Below are 24,410 nucleotides of genomic sequence, written 5' to 3'. Positions count from 1 at the left end.
CTCTACAAGCATCAAATACTGTTTTGTGATATATGTATTTTAAATTTTGTGATATATATATATGTATACACATATACGTATATATATCTCAAAATATCTAAAAGTGAGAAAGAACTTGGATGACTTGTAATTTCTTGGCAATAACAGGAAAAATAAAAACGCATGCACACTGTTGTGGGTTGAATAGTGGCCTCTAAAAGATATGTCTAAATCCTAAACACTATCTGTGAATACGACCTTATTTGGAAATAGGGTCTGTGCAATGAGCTCACATGGATTTAGGGTAAGCCCTAAATCCAGTGGTGATGGTACTCATAAGAGACAAAAAAGAAGGCACAGAGAGACACAGAGGGAAACTCATGTGAAGACAGAGGTAGAAATTGAAGAAATGGGTTTGCAAACCAAGGAATGCCAAGGATTGCTGGAGGCACGGGAACTAGAAGAGAGGCATAGAACAGATTCTGCGGAGCCTCCAGAAGAAAGCAATGCCGCTGACACCTTGATTTTAGACTTCTAGCTATAGGAACTGTGAGAGAAGAGATTTCTGTTGTTTTAAGCCATCCAGTTTGTGGTACTTTGTTATGGCAGCTCTAGTAAACTAATACGCACACCTTTAGCCTCTGCTTCCTATTCAAAACTTGGTTTATGATCAACATTTTGCATTGTTTTTCTTTCTTTGATGGAATATCAAGGGACACTACAGATAGCAAGTTCAACTTTTAACTTTCACTGACTTCTTCCTGCTCTTAAGGTTTTCATCAAGAATGAGATACTGAGAAGACAGTTCTTAGTCCTCCCAAAATTCAGACAAAACTATCATCAGTGTTCATAAAATTATTTTTGTAAATGTGTAAAAAAATATATGGGGTGGTCAATGGTATGAAAATAGAATAATTATGTAGAGATATCCCCTAAAATTCACAGCAAAGAACCCATGCTCATGTTTTAGGATCCCTCCTAAATATTTTGAAAGAGTCTCTTCTTTTTTTCTTTTTCATGATTTGAGATTCTTTTTATAATTAAAAAATCAAATAGAAAAAATTCACGTGACTTCTATTTTATTTTCATATGTACATAAACACTGCTTATTTTATTCTGCAATATAGAGCACAGGTATCTAATATATATTCTGCTTTCTGTTCTCGTCATACACATCAATGCTACAGCTAGAACCTGCCAGTTACATGTATATGTGCATATATACATTTGTTATTTCAGAAAATCATAAAATTTGTGGCGACTTTTTAAAGATATGTGTTTTTCTTAGATTTATCATCTGCCAATGCAAAATATGCCTTTTGCCTTATTTTGTAACTTTTTCATCCACTCTTGCCATTCCCCTTTGCTCCAGAACCCAGATTGTTGGGGTTTTTTTCCCAATAATTTTCTGTTACCTTATATAATAGGTATAAATTATTTTTAACTATTTTTAATTATCAAATTTAATTATATCTATCCTTATTCCTTAAAGCGCACGCACACATGTATGAAGTTTACCGTGGATTTCACTGCTTTTTCTTTTTTTTTTTTAAAGATTTTATTTATTTGAGAGAGAGAGCACATGAGAGGGGGGAGGGTCAGAGGGAGAAGCAGACTCCCTGCTGAGCAGGGAGCCCGATGCGGGACTCGATCCAGGGACTCCAGGATCATGACCTGAGCTGAAGGCAGTCGCTTAGCCAACTGAGCCACCCAGGCGCCCCTTCTCTGCTTTTTCACAGGAGGGTCAAAGTGAAACCATAGAACATCTAGGATTTGATATGAATAAGAATACTTCTCTATTTTTAAAAAGTACAGTATTTTGTGTGTGTGTGATGAATGTGCCAATTAAATCTCTGAAAACCTGCAGAATTACATGTTGTAAAATTTACTTTGGCCAAAGTAAAATCTATTTTTAGTTAGGGACCTTGCTATTGAGAAAGATACATTACTTATTGCCTACCCATGACAGCTTAGTAGTTATGCCTAAAAAAATTAACTAAATTGCCATAGTTGATTCTTCCCAGGCTGGAGAAACAGCCTTGTTAACCTCAGTGACCTTGACAGTGCATTAGAAAAGAAAGTAAACCACATTTGCACAGGCCCTCCCATTTATAAAAGTAGTATTTTGATGGATACAGTAAATCTGTGTAATTTTCAACCTTCCTACGAAGAATACAAAAGACAATGAATGTTGCTATAAATTATGCCTGGGCAATAAGAATTATTTGTCAAGTTGGAGCCCAATGTCATCCAGTGGGATTTTTATAAACACTCAGTCCTGGGTCATGATTTGAATGAGCACAGAGCTTATGGATTGCTGATGTTTCTAATGTGTGGTTTCCATCATCATCTTGTGTCTTCATAGTTAACATACAGATTCCTAATTATTGTGATTCAGACATCACAATCATATGTATGTAAATTTAGACTTCTTATCCCAGGCAGCACTTAACTTTACGGTGCAATGGCCAGAGCCCAGTGAAAGAAACTTAAATGTCACAGATCAAGACAGAGCAGGTTCCTTGAGAAGCCATGGATAATGGGCACCTGGTAATCAGTAAACAATCTCATCTCTAACACAGGCATCTATAAATAGGGCAATTTATCATCCATTTCACAACGTCTACTACAACTGTATACCTCTTAAGTTTTAAATGATGCTGTGCTCTTAGAACTATTTATACTAGCAGCCTGCTGCTCACTGTTTCAGAGTGAGTCATCAGAGATAGCTTAATTTTTCTACTTTTGTTATAAAGCAGTTTGATTTTTTTGAGCTCTCATGGGTATAATTGATTCTGGATGTCATAATGGTTCTGAGTTGTGAAATGTTAAATAACAATGTCCTAGGCTTTTCAGTGGAGTGAGTGGTTAAAATCCAGGACAAAGAAACAGTGTAAACAAGTCAGGTCACGAATTCTCTAATTGTTTGTTGTTGTTTTTTTCTATTACCTTTTTGTGGGTCTTTGTCATTGCCGGTCTTTGTCATCATCATGCTGAATGTTTTGGCCTCTGTGAACATTTCTCACTTGTGTTCTTTCTTTCTACCTTTTCTTTGATGTCTCCTTCTTTTTATCCTGTTCTTGGTAATGTTGTCTGGGCCACCTGGGTTCTTAAGTTTTTGTGCTTTAGCAATTATATTTTATAAAGTGGTCTTATAGCCTAAATATTTACCCTCATCATCCCTCTTCCTTCCTACCCAGTAGCAATAATAGCTATTTTATATATGGGCCTTAAAAGTTTAAAATGTAATGTCATGTAAATTATTTCAGCTTAAGTAAAGTAAATGTCTCTTTTAAAGTACAATTATTTTAATTATAAAAGCCATTTAAAAAGAGTGCTGTTATCTTAAAATATAATCTTTTGATAAACTCTGTATAGTAACAGTTAAGTGAGCCCCCCTTCAGCCATCCTTTTTCCTTTCATATGGGAAGAGCGGCATATGCCTCTTTGCAAATATGCAAGAATCAAACATAAAGAGGTATTGAACATTTCAGAACACAGTAATCTTATTTTTTTAAATTTTTTTTAAACATCTCTTTTTTTTAAGTTTTTTTTTTTTTTTTTATTTGATAGAGATACAGCGAGAGAGGGAACACCAGCAGGGGGCGTGGAGAGGGAGAAGCAGGCTTCCCACTGAGCAGGGAGCCCGATAATGCAGGGCTCGATCCCAGGACCCTGGGATCATGACCTGAGCCGAAGGCAGACGCTTAACGACTGAGCCACCCAGGCACCCCAGAACACAGTAATTTTAAATATAGTTGGTCTGTTATCCTCCTGGTGGATCCATCTCTATGTTTTGAGGTCCAAAGGGCCACAAAGACTGGCTTTGAACTGCCTTTTCCTTTGTTCCAAGGTTTTAGTGTCCCTTTTGTTATGCTTAAGTTTCAGTGGGAATGAGCAGGCCTGGTGTGGACACAAGAGAGAGGAGTCTCTGGAAAAAGAGCAGCCCCAGCTGCTGCCCCACAGGTGCCCGGCCCACAGCACTGCGGCCCAGTGTTCTTTCCAAAGGTCCCTGACGCACGCTTCACGTGGGATTCTTTGCCAGGGGCCTTGTAGAGATACTATGAAACAGTACTGCTTCTGGGTGCCAGGGTTTTGATATGGATTTGGTGGCGTGTTTGGTTGACAAGTATACCGGTGAAGTTAGGTGGGATTATAAAACTGTGTTTTATTATAATGCCTTAATGTATTGTCAGTCATGATTTTTATAATTACTCATTCACTTGTAGTGAGGTTGTCTGAAAACTTTCTTTCTTTTTAGTCCTGTACTCTTTTGGGAAATATGGAGATATTTGTTGCCACTTCATACTACTAATAATAGTAATAAAAATAATGAGGAAGAATATCCTTACTACAAATTGAGACAGTTTTCTACGTACCCTGCACTTGGCTATGCGTGGCATTTAGATAATGCCCATACTGAGCTCCAGATATGTACCAAGCACTGTGCTCATTTAATCATTGTAATAACCTTGTAAGGAATGGTTTTCCCCATTTTCCAGATGAGGAAACTGCTGCTTAGCTGCAAAAGGTCACATGTTCTTTCTAAACAGCTTTAAGTTTTATTCAAGATAGCTTTCTTGGGAGCAGCCAAAGGACAAAGAATGAAAGATGGCAGTAGGGGATACTATGAACAGGGTCAACCTTTGTAAATGCAGGTTATTTTTCAGTCTGATATTTTAAAGTCAACGACTGCCCTGAAAGAAGTAAGAGTACTGGTACTTATAAGGTCAAACAAGATTTAGAGTATTGATGAGGAAGCCTCAACCAAAGCTGTCTTTTAACTTTTAGATTAGACGAATGATCTTTCAAATGAATTAATTAACTGCAAATTAATTAAAATTAATTAAACGGTAGGCCACAGGCCAAATTTCTTTCAGTGCCACTGAAAGAAATAGGTGCTCTTAGAGAGGCTAGTGATTTGAGAAATTTTTTTCATTGTCTTTGAAAATAATTAAATCCGCATTTCAATGTTAATACAATCGCTAATGAAAAGAATCTTGTACTAACAGAGCAGGAAGGGACTTTAGAACTCATGTACTTTAGCCCTGTCCAATTAGGATGAAAAATGAAGCCCAAAGCAATGACCTTGACTCGCCCGGTCCTAGAGGCAGTTATTGGCCAAATTAGGTCTACTGAGAACCTGCTTAAAAATAGACCCCTATCATGATTAAGCATCAAAATTTATATTTTAAAATAGTATGATTTTTTTCCCTTTGGCCTGTATAATTTCCTCTGGGAGATATTTTAACTGTATCATCAGAATTGTTTCTACATATTATTCAATAGCGTTTTTCTATATTGGAATATGTTTTACTCTAATAGTAATAGAATTTTGTCTTTATAAATGTTATTATACATTTACTTATCTTATTTCCAAAGTAATTGTCAAATTTATTAAATGATTAAATTTGAAATACGTGAATTAAAAAAGAAAGACTAGTTAACTGTAATCCCTCAACCCAGAGGCAAATGTTAATATTCTCTTGTTTTTTCTTTTAGTCTTTCTTTCTAATATACACATTATGTTTTTTTTGCTTAATATAGTCATGTTATGTATATTATGTTCATCCTTAATAATATAGTTCATCATATTAAATAATGTATTTTATCATATCATTAAATATTAATCTATGATATATCATTCTGTGCTGCTATTTATATCTTAAACAGGTCCCTTATTGTTATTTTAGATGTGCCCTGATTTTTTACCTTAAAAAACACCTACAACAAAGAAAATTTTTATAGCAAAATCTTCAGAAATGTGTCTGTTAATTTATCAACCTACTTCACAAATTTCCGTTTAATAACTAAAATACTAATTTACTAAGATTTAAAATACTAGTCCCATTCCACCATCATTATTTAACCCAGTAAAAAAATTTTTCTAGATTTTTCTAAATTTTTAAAATCCCTCTATTTTTCTGCCTACTAAATTTTTTTAACTTCTACCCCAAAGCATTTTGTTTTCATGCATTTGCTTTTGGCAAAGTAAAAAAGGTTCAACATATCACCAAAATACAAAATAGATTATTTCAAGATGCTAACTGTTACAATTTCAAAACTATTTTGCTTTCAAAACTTTTACCATACAAATGAACTTTGTCATGATCCTATTTAAAATGAGAATAGAATAAAAACTATAGTACAAGTTACACTAATTAGGTAATAATTTTCTGCAGTGTTAGACCCTCAAGAAGATAGACACTTCCTTTTGGCTAAGCATTCCTCCGTTCATCTCCTACGAAGGCAGATAGGAGAGACTAGCTTCCTGGTCCTGTATATGGATACTACACAGAGAGAAAAATAAGCACAGCTTTCCTTCTCTAGATAATAAGATTCCATTAAAAGATTTATTTCTGAGGCAGCAGCTTAAAAGAAATGACCATGGGATATTCACATTCTTATAAACAATTTCCATGTCCATGAGAAGGGGCCGTGCCTCCCTGTAATCCTGATATCAAGAATCTCACAAAACTCATTTGTACTGCTCATAACTATGGGTTCTTGGGTTCTGTGGGGTTTTCAGCCCATGCTTTCCAAACAAATGAGCTTTCATTTGTTCCTTAACGACTTTGGTTTATACAAAGAGATCTTAAACTGTCCCCAGAGCAATCATTTTGCTAAAATGTTATTAGAACATCTTTACAAATTTAGCAACAAAAGGGGCTTCATTAACAATGGAAGTCATTGGGAACCAAGGCCCTTAGCAAATTCAGTGCTCACCAGTCTTGTTTTATTTTCAGCAATGAGGACAATAATGTTATGAACTATCCATTGACTCCTTAGTTGGTGGGTGGGTAAGGAAGTTGAGGGGTGCATGCCATGGGAAGAGATGCTCGAAAAATCAGGGTGGTATTCTCCTGTTAATCAGTTCTGTCCTTGCCCTTTGAAGGAGACCTGTGAACCGGAAGCAGCGCATTCGCATGACATCTGCTAATAGAGTTATTTCTTTCCTGAGAGTTTTGGAGATTTGCAGCTGAGACTGAGGGCGGTTTTTCAATGGCCCATCCACAGGCTTGAGATTATATATGTAAACATATGTGAGTCTCATTTTTATAGTAATCAAATTTGATACATCTGCTCTGCACAGAGGGACAGCTGCTGACAAGCCGGAAAAGCTGACCTGCAGCTTCTGGCAGAGCAAATCCAAATTATGGGGTCTCTCTCTTGGTTTGGGACTGCAGCTTGAGATCCGGAATCTGCCCTTATTCTGGGCAGCTTTGCTTTTAAAGGCCTCCTTTGCCTAGGATAACTTTTGCTAGATTCCTTCAGGGTGGTCTGTCATTTTATCCAGCACTTTATTGCTGAGTGCCCTTTTAAGATTTTTTTCTCCGTGCTGTGTGTATGAGTAGGTTGCCATAGAGCAGTTCCTTAAGTACAGTGCTCACCTATGTCCTTACGCTCGCATTTTAACAAGTGTCGCTTCAGTGCTGGTGGGCACCATGGATACTTATTGTTGGAAATCCAGTCTTGCCCATATTGAATATTTCTCAAAGATGACTGATTTAACTGTGTATTAGAAAATTAACTTAAAAAAAAAGGTTAGCGGCAACCCTGTGGCCACTTCAGCACTGAGAGCATGATAAGTTGGATGTGTCCATATTACTCTGATGACTACCACTAATAGAAAACAATGTATCATACTTCTGTTGTCATAGCCATCTCTAAGCTGATAAAAATGGGAAAGACTTTCATGTACAGATCATCCTGGATCTCAGTTTACTATATAGTGGTGATAGTGCAAAATATCCTCCCTGAGAACAGAGTTCCCTCTCCTGCAAAAAGAAGTTTATAATGCAGACGGCATGATATTATTATATAGACTAAATAAAATGTATAACCTGGATCATGGTATTGCACAGAATTGCTATTTCCCGCCTCTCGTGCTCCTCTAGCCAGTGCCCAGGGCTTTGGACGGGCTAGTCCATTTATTCATTTGTAAGTGCATCTTACACAGTTCTGCATCAGTCAACAACATCTACTGAATAACAAAATATGGACTATTGCTACTGATTATGATATAGGGCAGTCAAGTTATTTCTAAGGAATATAGTTAATATCTTTTTTTTTTGCATTTTCTATATTTCTGTATGCTTTTTCTACTTGAAACCATTGATATTGGAGATGGATTTCATAGGCAGTAAAAAACCTAATTCAATGGGCTCTATCCCTATATTCTCTTTAGTATATTAATAGCTTAATGACTTTCTATTAGGTCTAACATTAAGAAAATATACATTGAGAAAAAAAGAAAATATACATTAATTTATGAGCTGATGATTTCAGTAGACATTTTATTGTTTTTTCTTGCAAATTTTTCTATTGATCTCTTGGCCAAAGTCATGTTGATACAGTGTTTTGCTCTGTAGCCTATAATATTTCGGAGAAAAGACTCATCCTCTTTTCTAGTTGTTGATTTAGAGAAAGACGAGGTTTCTTAACTTTTTTATTATAGTTAGTAAAGATGGAAGCATATTTGTAATCCTGTATGCTATCTACCATGATTGAATGTGGTAGCAATGTTTTCTGAAGCTCTTGGATGGTTTCTTCTGATGTCTGTGTTCCTTTAAAAACAAAACAGAGTGCTTGCCTCTAATACCACAAAGAAAAAAGGCTTCAGTTAGCGAGGTTAAAGTAACTTTTCTCCAAATACTCCAAATTACTTCTAGGAAGAGACAGAATAATATAGTTTTAGGCATTTCTGGGAACAATTAATTTTGTATGATACTTCTAGCAAATATAAGCATTGTGGTATCCTGAAACACAATCCTCAATATTCTGAGTGTAGCCCTACTTAGCTGCTTAACAGAATAAGATGAAGCTTATCTTCCTGGTGGTCATTCAGACACTTCCTCCTGTTTTCTAAATACCCCTTCAACCATAGCGTGTTTTAACCATCAATCAAGGTCCTAAATCTTTAGAAGGGATTGTTTTATCTTGCTACCCAGAGAAAACACCTCTTAATCAGCCACATTCAAATTACAAGTGAGAAATTTAAATAGTAGATCACTGAATATGACACAAAGCAGACATGTATTTGTCTTTGACTTTTTGTAAGTATTCTAGTGTTCTTTCAGAGAATTCGGTTTTTAAAATGTGGAATATATACTGAGACTTGAGAGAACAATATTTAGTAAAAAATTGCTATGGTAAAGTAAACATGAGCATTTACAACTTATAAATAGTCAAGAGTAATTAAATCCACTCACAGTTTCCCACCATAATATTTATTTTGGAGTCCAAGTCAGATTTGTTCTATTTTTATAGTCACTTTTATAAATGTAGGGAAAAAGAAATTTCTACTTTCTCAAAATTTATTACTTTATGTTTTATCTGTTTATTATCTCTATCGGTAATCTTCTAGGTTCCAAAATGTGAAGACCTATTTGAGAAAACTAATTTTAGGGAGACTTGTCTATGATTTTAGGAGAAAATGTTTGTTTTATTCAAATTAGTCTCTTCAGCCTGTGCTTTCTTGTCATTCTTGGGTCTACCAATTATGAGAGAAAATGTTTGGTTGGTAAGTGTATTAATGTTGGTGGAAATATAAAGCATCCTGTTCGCATTGTTTTTTTAAGCCTTTGTGTTCTGATTTTTTTTAAGATTTTATTTATTTATTTGACAGAGAGAGAGGGAGAGAGAGAGAGATCACAAGCAGGGGGAGTGGCAGAGGGAGAGGGAGAAGCAGGCTCCTAGCTGAGCAGGGAGCCTGATGCAGGGCTAGGTCCCAGGACCGTGGGATCATGACCTGAGCCGAAGGCAGACGTTTAACCGACTGAGCCACCCAGGTGTCCCGTGATTTTTGTTTAAATATAGTTTCAAGAGTAGAAATAAAACTTGCATTCAAAATACATTATTTTACATCATTCAATTGCCAATATTTTTGAATATTGTTACTATATAGTATTATTCTCTTTCAGGTAAAATCTAATTAACAAAATCATCTCTTTTAAAAACTCACTGTAGGGGCACCTGGGTGGCTCAGTTGGTTAAGTGACTGCCTTCGGCTCAGGTCATGATCCTGGAGTCCTGGGATCGAGTCCCACATCAGGCTCCTTGCTCAGCGGGGAGGCTGCTTCTCCCTCTGACCTTCTCCCCTCTCATGCTGTTTCTCTCTCTCTCTCTCAAATAAATAAAATCTTTAAAAAAAATTAAAAAAAAACTGATTGTAGTAAATCAGCATCTGTCTTTAGTTTCAATGCTATGAAGCTTTTAATTAACAGAAAACCAACATGGGTTGCTTCTTTAGGATACCACTAAATGTTAGAGACATCGTCTACTGCACAGGAGTTTCACTACTAGATGAGGATGTCTGGGAATTCATATGGATGAAATTCCACTCCACCACAGCAGTTTCTGAGAAGAAAATATTATTGGAAGCCTTAACTTGCAGTGATGACAGGAACTTATTAAATAGGTGGGTCAATTAATTTTCTAAATTTATTTGTGTAATGAGAGTACTCTCTGTTAATCAAACTACACTGAACTTGATTTTATTTCCTCGAATATATACTAGTTACTCTAAGATGTATCTTCTATAGCTAAGGAAAATTGCCATGTTGACATGACTAAAGCTAATTGAATCGAAAGAGATACCTTTGTTTCTCACTAAATAATAGGACAATGTTTCATTGAAAAAGGAAGTATTTACTATAAAGATTTTTTAAAGTGAGTTGATAGCATCAGAACAAAATTGTGATTTCTTCACCCGCAAGAATTTTTCAAAACTTAATTAATGAGCTAGTTAAAGTGCTATGAATTTGCTCTTCCCCCTTTTATAAACAGAAAATTGTTCTCTTGGTAAGTTGTATTAGTAGTTTACACAGGACTGTTCTTTTAAAGAATATGACAAATTAATGCATGTAATTTTTATAATTTTATAAAAATGTTTAAGTTATTGGGCTAAAAGTTTTTCTACAATTCTATCCTTAAAGGCTTCTGAATCTATCACTGAATTCTGAGGTGGTGTTAGATCAAGATGCAATTGATGTGATAATCCATGTCGCTCGAAATCCACATGGCCGAGACCTTGCCTGGAAGTTTTTCAGAGATAAATGGAAGATATTAAATACCAGGTAGAAATAAGAGTTCAGTCATTCAAACTTGAGTGAGTAAATTAAAGGTGACATAGGAGAGATAAGGGCCCAACTTTTTGTGTTAAAACCAAGGTCCAGATAATAGAATTAGATTTTAAAATAGTCAACCAAGATGGGTGTTGCTACTTCTGTGAAACTCAGAATTATTTTAATGATTCTATGACATTATTCATGTAATAAAGATTAAAAACTGTGATTATATATGGAAATGTGGGAGTAAAAAGGTTTAGCAGTACAACTTTTGTGGAAAATCTATTGAGGTGTCTAAGGTTGAAGAAATATCATAAAACTATATTCTAAATGTGTTGTAGAAAAAAAAGATTTATAAATCAGATATAATTATTATATTATATAACAAGAAAATTTTACCTCTGCAGAATTGTTTTAAATTTTCTTTAAATATAAATGTAAAACACCTGAAATAAAACCAAGATATAGAGAAGGAACATTTGAATCATTGTATAACTCTAGTTGCAATAGAATGCATTCCTGAGACATCTTGTTTCATGGTGAGAACTCTTCAGCCTCAGTTTAAGAAAACGTTTCATTATGTATTTAAATGTATTATAATGAATGTTGATTTATTACTCTGATAATCTCTATGGCATTTTTTTTTTTTTTAGATTTTTTTTTTTTATTTATTTATTTGACAGAGAGACACAGCGAGAGAGGGGAACACAAGCAGGGGGAGCGGGAGAGGGAGAAGCAGGCTTCCCGCTGAGCAGGGTGCCCGATGCGGGGCTCGATCCCAGGACCCTGGGATCATGACCTGAGCCGAAGGCAGACGCTTAACGACTGAGCCACCCAGGCGCCCCATCTCTATGGCATTTTAAAATTAAATTTATTATAGAGCCTGTAGATGCTGTGTGTTCTCAAACTTAAATGTCCCCAAACAGTGAACAGACCTCTTGTTCTGTCTCTTAAAAACTGGTGTGTAAACTACGTTTTTAAGGTATAGCTTTCTCAGTTGCCCTTGTGTAATGGGTTCAATTTGAATGGATGCGTCCTGTTAAAGCAGAATTCTATCTACAGACATTTCATTGTCAGAAAGCACTGATATTCCTAGAAGACATACTGGCTTTTTTGTATTTGCAGCTCAGAAATTGGAATGATTGGAAGATTAAAACTTGCTTTGCTCTCATGTACCCCTAATATAGTGAATAGTCAGATACCAGGTGAAATTAATATATACGAGCACTTAACTTTAAAAAGTGTCAAATATCTGCCAAGGCACAGTCTCCTTGGGGAGTGGTTTTGTCTGTCAGAGTTCAGCATAGTGCAGGTATTGTTCAGTTCCAACCAAAAAATGTTTGGTTCCTGGTATGCTTATTTTGTCTCATTGAGACTCCATGGTCTCCAACCGAAAGGTAGAAAGGTTGAGATTTCAGTATATCTACAGATATGGAAGTGTTTATCTTGACAAATAGGACTGTCTTCTTCATCTGCTCCTACTCCTCTGTCAATCCTTGAACACTGGAGTTCATGGAGGTGCTATCCAAGGTACTCCTATTTCCTGCCTGCAGATTCTCCGTTTTTAGTTGCCATCTACTCCAATCGCTCGATCGTTTTAATTGCTCCCAAATCTAGATCTCTTACTCAAACATTTTGTCTAAGCTTCACCCTATGATGGACAGTTGCCTGTTTGGACCCCCCTACTGAGGTGTACCTGCAAAGCTAAATCCATCATTGTCCTCTTGTCTTCCTTTCCCCAGGAAATAATATGGCCATCCAACAATTGCTCAAGCCAGACGCTTAGAAAACCACATGTACCCCCTTGCCATATATAACAATTAGGCTTGAGATATTGTCAATTTAACAAGTCCTAAAAGAAAGGTGCCACAATACTGTAAGGGCAGCATTAGAAAACCTCTTAAAATGGGGGCTGAGCCTTTGCTTCCAAAACCTCAGAATCTTTTTTAGTGTACTTTTCTTAATTCTAAGAGTATGGTAGCCTGTGACAGTTATCCTTAGCACAACAGAGATAAATCAATAAAATGAGAAACCTTGCCATCTCACCAATACAAATTGTTCCTTACTGTGGGTCATGAGTCAAGAATTTATGTCTGTGGTACAAGGATTATGCAATCCAAGTGAACAACTCAATATTTTAATTTAATGCCTACATGAAAACATACTAATATTTGGGGAGCACTTCAAAGAAATTTGGCTCAGTTTCTAAGCATGAAAAAGAATGCCAATGTCATTTATGACTGACCAGACCAAAGGATCTGTGTGACATACTGATAATGCCCAAGTTTGTATTACACTTTGTTGGGATTTTTTTTTTTTTCCTCATAGTGAACTAAGTTGTTTAAAGTAGAAAGTTTAAAAATATTTCTCCCTCAAGCCTTGGATTGGAAATATAATAGCAATTCCTAAATCTAATTTTAGAGGGTTCCTTTTTTTTTTTTTAATTTACTGCAACTTAGACCTCTCTGAAACATTTTGAGATAAATCAGGGGGCATCTGATGGTATTCTGCAGTCACAGCTCTTTGCACCTCCCTGGCTCCCTGGAGAAATGACCTTGAAATGTTCAGAGATCTTAATGGCAACAAGATAACATTGGTCAAATGGAGCCCTTGAAAAGGATTCTAAAAAAATCTATAGAGTAGTATTTCTTAAATTACTTCCTATATTAACATCAAGACTTTTTTTTTTTTTTATCTTTCCAGGTATGGAGAGGCATTATTTATGAATTCCAAACTCATTAGTGGAGTTACAGAATTTCTTAATACTGAAGGTGAACTCAAAGAGGTAAATATTTTAATATATGAGTTCTAATGTTTTTCTTTTATAAATATATGAAATTATACATTCACTTTAACCATTTTTTTCCAACAGATTCATATCCATTTCTTAAAAAAAAACATACGTTCATGATAAAGACTTGATTTAATTCATTATTTGCAAAATTATCTCTATTATATTAAACGTTAAATGCCTTTGGGGCTCCTGGGTGGCTCAGTAGGTTGAGCATCTGACTTTTGGTTTTGGCTCAGGTCATGATCTGAGTCTTGAGATCTCCTCTTAGTGCTCTGTGCACTCAGTGCAGAGTCTACTTGTCCCTCTCCCTCCCCCTCTGACCATGTGAGTGCTCTCTCTCTCTCTCTCTCTCTCAGATAAGTAAATAAAATCTAAAAAACAAACAAACAAGCATAAAATGCCTTTGAGAGATGTTTGAATATAATGATTCTCAAATCCACTCCAGATCTCTTTGATCCAATCATCTACTCCTCGGCTGATGATGTGAACCCAGCTTAGGATCCTAGAAATGACAGACCCATCCTGTCACAATGACTCAGTATTTGGGTACAAAAGATCAGGGCTGGTGTTAAGATATAGAACTTAAGTCTCCTTGCTTCGTGGTCAGGCCAATACAGGGAGTGGATCACTAGGTGTGATAATAATGCCTCATGCTATCTAGTCTGTTCAATGGAATGAATTCATATGTATGAAAGAGAATGTATCGGGCAATATATAATGAGATTAATAGTTTTTTCTCTGGTTTATTTCTCTGGAAATAATTTTTTTTTGACCATTAACTCACATTTGTAAAAGAGATGGGTGTGAAATGTGGAGGGGTAACTATGTAGGAGGGAGGAAAAAATATAGATACATTTAGATGATTCAGATGAGCCGGGCTTCAACCATCTATCACTTTTTTGTCTGCTGCTCAACTCCATTATAAATATATTTAATATATTTGGTCTTGAGAATCATGGCTTCCTCTGCTCTCACTGACAGAATGCCTGAGACTATGACCCAGAGCTAATCATATTGAGCAGCATTTCCCCAGAAGCATCAACCCTGGCACCATCCTTAACATCTTCTAATATTGCCCAATGTTGTATGATCATCTCTCATGCACTAACTTGGATTCTTACACACGATGAGCTAAGCTAAGTCTCTGATTGCAATGATTTGAAATTCAATTTTTTATCCCTGCTGTGTATTCCCAACCCTAAAGGATTTGGTTCTGAAAGCCTCAGCCCATGTTTTACTAAATTTTTTTTAATAAAGAAGCTAAATGAGAAGGACTTCTTTCATATCCATATGAGACAGAATGAAAGAACAATTAAATGAATGATTGCTTCCAATTTTCTCTGTATTTAAATGAAGTACTTTTAATTTCTTGATTTTACATTCAGGAATCAGTGAGTAAAAGACTCATTTAGTCACAACCTGTGAAACCACTGAAGTGAACACAGAAGTGAAAAATCGCTTCCACCCTTCCCTTCCCCTCCTCCTCCTCCCTTGTAGCTCCCTTCCTTCTCCTGTCTTCTCCCCAGTCTTCTCTGCCTTTGCTCCCTTTCCTGCTGCCTCTCTCCTGTACCTGCTCCCTTTTCTTCTTCCTCAAACTCTTGTCTATCTTTCATACTTTCCTTGCTTCAGGTATACCCAGGCCCTGGGAAAACATCTTTTAAATGGATATTTATTTGATTTTATCCTATGCTGACCATTTTGTCTTACTTACTTCACACATATTTTTAATATTTTTCCACTTGATTTAATTGTCATTTGAAATGTCCTTGTAATGAAAAGTGCAGTTTCAAACGTGAAACTGAACTGTGGCTTTTTTTTTTTTTAATTTTTTTATTGTTATGTTAATCCCCATACATTACATCATTAGTTTTAGATATAGTGTTCCATGATTCATTGTTTGTGCATAACACCCAGTGCTCCATGCAGAACGTGCCCTCCTCAATACCCATCACCAGGCTAACCCATCCTCCCACCCCCCTCCCCTCTAGAACCCTCAGTTTGTTTTTCAGAGTCCATTGTCTCTCATGGTTCTTCTCCCCCTCCGATTTCCCCCCCTTCATTCTTCCCCTCCTGCTACATTCTTCTTCTTCTTTTTTTCTTTCTTAACATATATTGCATTATTTGTTTCAGAGGTACAGATCTGAGATTCAACAGTCTTGCACAATTCACAGCGCTTACCAGAACACATACCCTCCCCAGTGTCCATCACCCAGTCACCCCATCCCTCCCACCCCACCCCCCACTCCAGCAACCCTCAGTTTGTTTCCTGAGATTAATGAACTGTGGCTTTTATTCCATTACCTACGGAGTGCCTAACTTCACAATACCATCTCTCTGGGGCATGTGCAAGGAATACAAAGCAAACTCCCATCCCACTCCACGACAGCGGTCCCCAATCGTTAAGACAATGATGAGATAATGAAAGTATGGCAAAGCCTCAGAGGGCAGTTGTCAAACTAGAAAGTCAGCACCAAGTGGCCATGTCATGAAGGAATCCCCCGCCATTAATATAAAAGGGGTGAGGAAATTCCAGATTCATCCTTCTATAACCAATGATCCTCACAAGCAGAAAACCCAATGCCCTCCCTTTGGATGGGGGCATATTCTTATTTTCAAGAGTATATATAGATCAAAAGGGAATCAACATCTTTGTGAATTCTGAAAACTTATTTTGATGTTAATGATCCCCATCAGCCCATTGTTGCAGGGTCCCTTCCCCAAAACTGCATTCTAGTACCTGAAACTGGTAATTTCCTTCTAATTACGTGGCTCTAGCCATTTGAACACTATTTCTCTATGAAACAGTGTGTTATTTCCTTAATTTTAAACTAATGGAAGTACAACCTGAGGGAGCTGCAGAGGCCCTTTGCCAGTTTTTCATGCTAATGCCTGTTAAGCAATTCTCTCCAGCCCTTGTTTGTTTTTGTTTTTGTTTTTTTCTTCTTGAGCCTAATCTACAACCCTGTTGTGGAGGAACATAGATCCTGTGCATCACAGACATCCCATTTACAGTTTTAATGTTGAAAATATAAACCTCATAATAGGGCAATAGCTAATTCAATTCATTTATATGGTTACTGAGAGTATATTAGGTTTTGCCATTTACTCTACAAATAATTTATTTTGTGATATTTAGGGTCTAGGGTACCCTAAAATCAGAGTTTTCTTTTTAAACCTGAAAATGTCTCCTAATGGAGAAATTAACAAACATGTCTAGAAATTTTATGCTAGGACTAGGAAGCACAAACAACTCTGACATCTTACTAAATGCTATTTTATAAAAATGTCTAAACTTGCAACATTTTCAAATAAAAGCATAAGCTGGCATAAATATTTAGGAAACACAGTAATAAAAGCTAATAACAGCAGAAAATCTACCAAAGAGCTGCAGAAATAAGCAAACTGGAATGCCAAGTCCCTTCCATCTACCCCGGGGCCTCTAAAGTCAGGCAAGGGGTCAGGAAGGTGCTATGATCACACCCCCCCCCAGGACCCGTTAGATAGCTGCTGTAACCACATGTTTGACAGAAGAGCTGCAGAGGAATCTGGGCATAAAATCAATATGTGCCGACTACGGAAAGTGGGCCATATATGTTCTGACGAATAAGCTACTCCCAAGATTCATACGAGTCACCTCAGGCTCTCTGAGCTCATGAGGCAAGTATTTAGTGCACTTAAATAGTGATTTAAGAAATGAATCCCTGGGGACCCACCACTTACATTTGTTATTGATGGTTCTCTGGCAGGATAATCTGACCTACTGTCTTTGTGTCAATAACACATTCATATTCAATCCCATAGTTTGCCTTTGAGGAGGACATAAGCGTTTTGCTTCACGTGTTCAGGCTGGCTCGCTCTCTCTCTCCTCAAGGGGCCAAGAGCATGCTGCAGAGTCAAAGTTGCCAAAGGGTCATTTATCACTATCTGGCATATTTAGTACTGCCGAGGAAAGTATGTATGTAATAAAGCAGAATATATTTTAAGAGGAGGAAATATAATTTTTTCCTGATTGACATATATTATGTAAAGAATTCCACTGTAATGTATCGATGTATATACACATGTATGCTGTAATATACCATACTTTTGTATTAAAACAATTCGAGACATAGATCATAATGTATTACTTGTTGCTTTAGGAATACAGAATGAATGAGTCCAAACGTATAAATATATATGAATTATTGGATTAATCAGTTAAAGTTTAAAAATATGATTCAATGTTTCCATTAGACTTCCTTTTAATATCTTTGTGCCTGTAACGGGCATATGTGTGTGGCACCGTGCCTGGAATATTGAAGACATTCAATAAACTCCCATGTCTTCCCTTCTTCCTCTTAGTCTGTATAAATCTGGTAAAATGTCAAATCAATTTTCAGAATAGCATCAATAAATCTTTGTTATATGTTGGATATTTTACATGTTTGTTATCAAAGCATAGTGATTTTGAAGTCTTATAAAGGATATAGCTCTGAGATATAGTTATCCATTGCTAATGCTGTGGGGGGCATGGGGCTTTGTAGGAAAGTAGAGGAAAAACTTTGAGAAAACCCATGGGTATCATGAAATCAAAGTAACACTGTCATAAACAAACCACGCTACCAATGAGCCAATTTCTAGATTAACTCAGAAAAGTATTAAAGAGTCCATTTTAAATGCCCCTCCCCCCATACTTCCTGCTCCTGAGTCAATCTGGATGCACTACATTTCCCTCCTGGCATATCCTCCATGTGGCAGCCACCATGTGATGAATCACACCCACACTAATTACACCACTAATGTTTCTGTGTTGCAAGTTGATTTTTCACATTTGCCTATTAGCATTGCGATTGTTGCTTGGTTGCCAGTTTCTTAAGACATATCAGTCAGAAAGAAAAACTGCTAATATTTAATCTTGAAATAAAGTCCCTGAGCATTCCCACAATATGTGAGCTCTCTAGAGAAAATCTTATATCCAGAAAAATAATAGCAAAGCATTTTAAAATTGTAACTTATTTTAATTAAGTGCTCAAAGTATCTAGCTAAATGAGTCCACACTTAGCTTTCCTTCATTCTTTCTTTTTTTTTTTTTTTTTAAAGATTTTTTATTTATTTATTTGAGAGAGAGAGAATGAGAGAGAGCAAGCACATGAGAGGGGGGAGGGTCAGAGGGAGAAGCAGACTCCCTGCCGAGCAGGGAGCCCGATGCGGGACTCGATCCAGGGACTCCAGGATCATGACCTGAGCCGAAGGCAGTCGCTTAACCAACTGAGCCACCCAGGCGCCCTCCTTCATTCTTTCTAAGTTGAGTCACTCAGGCAATTGAAATGTCATTAATCATCCAGTTTTCATGGCATCATTACTTTCTTCCCACCACCCAATAACTGGTAATCCCTTCCTACCAAAGATAAAGTCAAGCCCTTATGCTACTTATTTGGAGAAGAAGAAGAAGAGTTGGATCTCTACCAACAAAGAGGGAACTTTAATCCTTATCTTCAGTTTTTAAGGCTATTTGTACATTGGATATGCTTTGCAATTAGAACTAGCCTTGGCCACAGTCCCCTCAACCTATTACGAAAAGATAAATACGTCCATTTTAATATTAACTTATGAAACAAGCAGCTGAATTTGGAGCTCTTGAAACTGTAATGTCTACTCTTTTTTCCTTCCGGTTCCAAAAGAAACTACATCGCACCTAATGGACGCAATTTGTTGTATTGTATTTCGTTAGTGAGCTTGCTTCCCATATTAAATATGCCTTCTGCAGTGACTGTGGCACTTTGTTTTACATATAGTCTTGTTTATATATGTTCGACAGGAGTTTGAGACTTGCATATTTACCCTTCAAAAATGTTTCTTTCCAGCTGAAGAACTTCATGAAGAACTACAATGGAGTAGCTGCTGCCTCTTTCTTGAGAGCCGTGGAAACCGTCGAAGCCAACGTGCGCTGGAAAATGCTTTATCAAGATGAGCTTTTCCAATGGTTAGGAAAAGCTCTGAGACACTAAAATCTCTCTTATGAGCAATTCAACTCCAAATTTTGGGAGAAGACCTGCTTTCTATGGAATGAGGAAAATGTGCTATGTGAAAAATGGCCAGATTTTCAGCGTTAATGTGTGGGAGGAAATTTCTTTTTTTTTAATTTTTGGTTTTGGGGGATTTTTTGTTTGTTTCATTCATTCTGTTTTGTTTCTCTACTGGGTGTTCTTCTCTAAAGAAACTCTTGCAAGTGAAACTAGCCATGATGGCTTCAGCTGCACATTCCTTGCTGTACAGGACCAAATATGGTAGTGATGCATGTTGATGTTGCAGTCAGTTTGGAAAAACATATTCAGAATATTTTCTGCATGGCTGTGTGGTCCTGCCTGTGTTCAGCATGCTTATTTAAACTGTCTGACGTCATATGTGAATGTATGTTATATCCAGGATGGGCATTACACAAAAGCACAAAGATTATCTATGACAATCAGTGTTGCAATGAAAGAAGAACTAAAAAAGAATTCTATTCTTGGTCCTGGGCAATGTGGGAGGTGAAATAGCCCTTTAAGTGATCATTATCACTTCTTTCAGCACTTGGATTGTCTTGCAATGATGACTGTGTTGCTAACTCATTTTCTTCGAGTTAAAGCCGTGTATATGTTTAAAAAGTCATATAGATGGTGTGTACATATGTATATGTACAGAGGGAAGCCCTGTATGTATATAGTATGTTGTACACTGCACTTCTGCAAAGAATCTCTTCTGATCAAAGAAACTTTATCTCTTTTTATAAACTTATGCAAACTTTGAAAAGGCTGAAAAGAATTTATCTTAACACTCTCTTTCCTGACGATTTCCTGACTAAACTTCTCAACTGTTACAGATTTTTTTCATCTATTTCCTGAACAATGGTCTATTCTACTACATGAAAATGAGTTCAAACAAAATTTATGTATAAACACTCTTCTAATTCTCCAAAGTGGCAGCCACGTATCCTAAATATAGATTCTGTCATCATTCTGGTCAAACTTCCTGTTGCATAAAACAATTGTGCACATTTAATAATTATCAGTGCTGAGAAAACGTTTCTTTTCCATCTTATTTGTTTTTCCATCTCATGTTGGGTGGTCCAGAGGGTTAAAAACTCTGTGTGTGTGTGTGTGTGTGTGTGTGTGTGTGTGTTGGTCTTTGTGTCTGTGTCAGTCTAATCCTCCATTAAGTGACCGGGCCTCAAGTAGGTCAGATACCATGTCATGACCTTGGATCCCCGCTGCGCCATCTGTTCAGAGGAAAGTTACTTTCCTTGAGCAAAGCTTTTCCTTTGGCATTGACAGCTCTCTTCTACCTAAGAATTTTAAATAGCCCTTGTCATGGCTGTCTGTTATGTAACACAAGTGCTTTTAAATGGTATTCTCACCCAGTAAGCCAGCTCTCCAAACATTGTTTAGATTATCCAAAAATGAACTTATTTTAAGTTTGCCATTATAAAATACCAACACAACCACTGGACCCAAAGCAAAAGTTTGTGGACAACTTTCTACTGTCCTGAGGTTTTCCACTCCTCCAAATCTTCTTGCAAATTATTGAGAGAAATATATTCTAATAGTCACTGAACATTGGGGGGAAAAATAGGTATTTTAGAAACCAGAGCCATAGATTTATTTTGAGTCTGTAGTAAAAAGGAGCAATTTCCCAATCCATTGAACAGGTATCACCCACAATTGAATTTTATCTTTTTAGCAATTAATAACTATTACTCATACCTAACATTTTCAGCACTTCTTTCAAGTAAAACACATCAATTTTAAGGACACTGTGTGGTATTAGTAAGACATAGTAATACTTAGTATAAAATCTAAAAGGCATTCTGATCAGAAGTCGTGAAATTTTACTGGTACTTATCACATATATAAAATCCTTAAGGGACAAGTTCTGAGACATCACAATAATAAATACCACACTGCTGTGCAGGTCCAAAACATGTACAATATCACTCTTGGATTCATGGAATAGAGGTAAATAGATTAAAAAATTAGAGGTGGATGTCTTATTTTGTGTCATGAATTACTAAAAATTCTTCATAGTTGTGACGTTCTTTTTGAGTGAAATCACCATTTCCAGATTTGAGTTAGAAAGGCTTTTAGAGTTCTTTTTTCCTCCCCGCTGTTAATAATCTTAATCCTCTTTCAGTATTTTAGTGGCCTTGAACAACTGGTTTAGCTACGATGTCAAATCCTAAATGTGTAATTATGTGCAATGTTCGATACCTCATAGAATATCTGTTCAACGGGATAGTAGTATCAATGGCATTGAGATGGAATTTCTGTTCTACATATTTTTCAATAATTTATCCTCTCCAATGTTGAAGATTATATCAGGCTTTAACGTTTTTTAGTTGTTTAAATAAGTAATATTTTCAAAATAATAAAATGACCAATGATATCTCTTGGAATATTCTGTAAAATGTAGTTATAAAATTCTATTTTCTACATAGACTTTTTATCTTTTTTCTCTTCTTTGTATGTTTTACAAGTCCTATATATGCATGAAATGACAAATTGTTGAAAGTGTTCAATATCTAGGCTTAAATCTTTACTCTGTCAGTATATGTTCAACACAAAACTTGGTTTCAGTTAGACAGGACTAAATTGTTTACCATACCGAATATTAAATATCACCAGGTAACTTATAAATAAAAAGTTTTTCCCATTTTCACACATTTTTCCTTAAACTTTTCTTAAAATCTTTAAGTTTTTAAAAAATAGATGAGCACGAGTTCTAAGGTTAATTTCTCCAATGTGAGGTTGATTCCTGAGTTTCAATAACCCAGATTTTAATTGGCGCTTCAGCTGACTTTGGTTTATATTATTTCTAAGATACTTTCTATCATAAGACTGAGATTTTTGTGACAGTGCTATTTACAAACGTAACTGTAATATCTTACAAGGTTATTAAGATTATAATGTACTTATAAATTGCATTCCATTTGCAAAGAGCTTTTATACGTGCTGTTTTATTGGGCTCCTTTCAAAAACGTAATAAATTATATTAGCCCTGATGGTCCGATGAGAAAACTGAGGCTCAGAGTAGCAACATAAACCATTGAAAATTACATAGTTGTTATTTGGAGTACAGGCACAATAACCTTAGACTTTGAATAAAACCTTCCTACAATGAAATTAGACGTTTTTGAAATGCCTCTATCCATTGCACGAGTTGGAGGTCTTCCAAGTACCAGAAGCAGCATCAAAATACGTGATGAAATAGGTCTACACTAATTATATTATTTTTTAAAGTCTGTGTTTCTAATTGGCATGATGTCAAACAACTGGATGAAATGTTCATCAGCAATTCACTTCAGTCAGTATAAGCAGCCCAATATTGTGACAAAAAATATAGTTCATTGATTATAGTTTCCTTTTTTGATCTTTTGGTGAACACTGTTTAAATAGGACTTTAACATGGTGATAATTTGCTTTATTTTTATACACATTTCTCTGGTAAACTCTATCTGTAGTAACAGATGGTCAGGCCACAGATAAAATGGTTTCCATCTAAATCAGTGAAAATAATATTCAGTAAAATGTTATGCAGACTAAATTGTGAAAAAGCAATGTTTATGCAGCTGCAGCATAGGAATTCCTGAAGAAGTTTACAATGATATATTTGATTAAAATCTACTGGCTGTTAAAATTTTAAGGAATTTTTTTTTCTAAGAAATTGAAGACCTAAAATAGCTCAATTATTCTCAGGATGACCATGAGGTAACCACATATACCTCTTAAAGACATAGTACAAGTTTATATAATGAGAAATTAAGATTCCTACACTTTTTTTCTTCCTTTACCAGAGGTCATAGCTGGATCATTTGACACTGCTAATTATATGGGGTAAAATTCAATTTAATTAGACAAATATTTATAGAGCACATTTTATTTCACAAAGCACTCTGTGAAGGGAAAGGAAGGAAGAGCAGAAAAAGGCCTGGATGAATTCACATCACAATAAATGCAACAAACATAAATCATCAGCCAATCAGAGTGAGGGCAACAGGAAAAATAATTACATGCTACAGAAGAGATACTAAATTTTTAGGTATAGATAATATTATGCAATTATTTTTGTACACTAGTTTTCAAAACATTTATGGTACTTGAGGATAATTCTCAATGTTTGGTTTCACAGCACTTAATTGTGTTTTACAGAAATGTGTAACATTTAGAAAGCATAATAAAACCACATGGTTTAAACTTTATAATTGGAATATAAATTGGGATAGAATTTAAGAAAAGCTATTTGAGCAATTTAATAATATCAATAAGTTGCAGGAAGAATGTTTAACCTACTTCTGTAAAAGTAGTTCAAGTTTTCTAAAATAGGTTTAGCATACTATTTGTATATTCACAATGTGTTAAAGTTAATCATATATTCTTTAAAGCAGATTCAACAATTCTTAGCCTGGGCAATAATGTCTTTGTTCGAATTAGTATATGTGAACTTTTGACTACAAAAATGTTCTTATAAAATATTCTAAAATTTCAAATTTTAGTTATATAAGAGTAACCTTGAGTTCAATTGCTTTGAATTAATAAGGAATTTTTTTATTAAAA

At 35.8% G+C, this 24,410-nt stretch overlaps 1 protein-coding gene across 2 annotated transcripts in view; it reads left to right on the top strand.

Moving 5' to 3' along the window:
• Positions 1-22,289, top strand: part of TRHDE (thyrotropin releasing hormone degrading enzyme) — a 371,263-nt gene extending 348,974 nt beyond the window's left edge. For both annotated transcript variants that reach the window (XM_032420460.1, XM_032420459.1), the window contains 4 exons: positions 10,232-10,399; positions 10,917-11,057; positions 13,752-13,833; positions 19,686-22,289. In XM_032420460.1, coding sequence (XP_032276351.1) covers positions 10,232-10,399; positions 10,917-11,057; positions 13,752-13,833; positions 19,686-19,829 — 535 coding nt within the window. In that variant the 3' untranslated portion in view covers positions 19,830-22,289. The remainder of the gene's footprint in view (positions 1-10,231; positions 10,400-10,916; positions 11,058-13,751; positions 13,834-19,685) is intronic.
• The last annotated feature ends 2,121 nt before the right edge of the window (positions 22,290-24,410 follow it).

This window comes from Phoca vitulina, unplaced genomic scaffold (assembly GCF_004348235.1).
Source record: "Phoca vitulina isolate PV1807 unplaced genomic scaffold, GSC_HSeal_1.0 scaffold23, whole genome shotgun sequence".
Lineage (NCBI taxonomy): Eukaryota > Metazoa > Chordata > Mammalia > Carnivora > Phocidae > Phoca > Phoca vitulina.
Note: the sequence above shows the minus strand (reverse complement) of the source record. Positions and strands in the feature narration are given on the sequence as shown.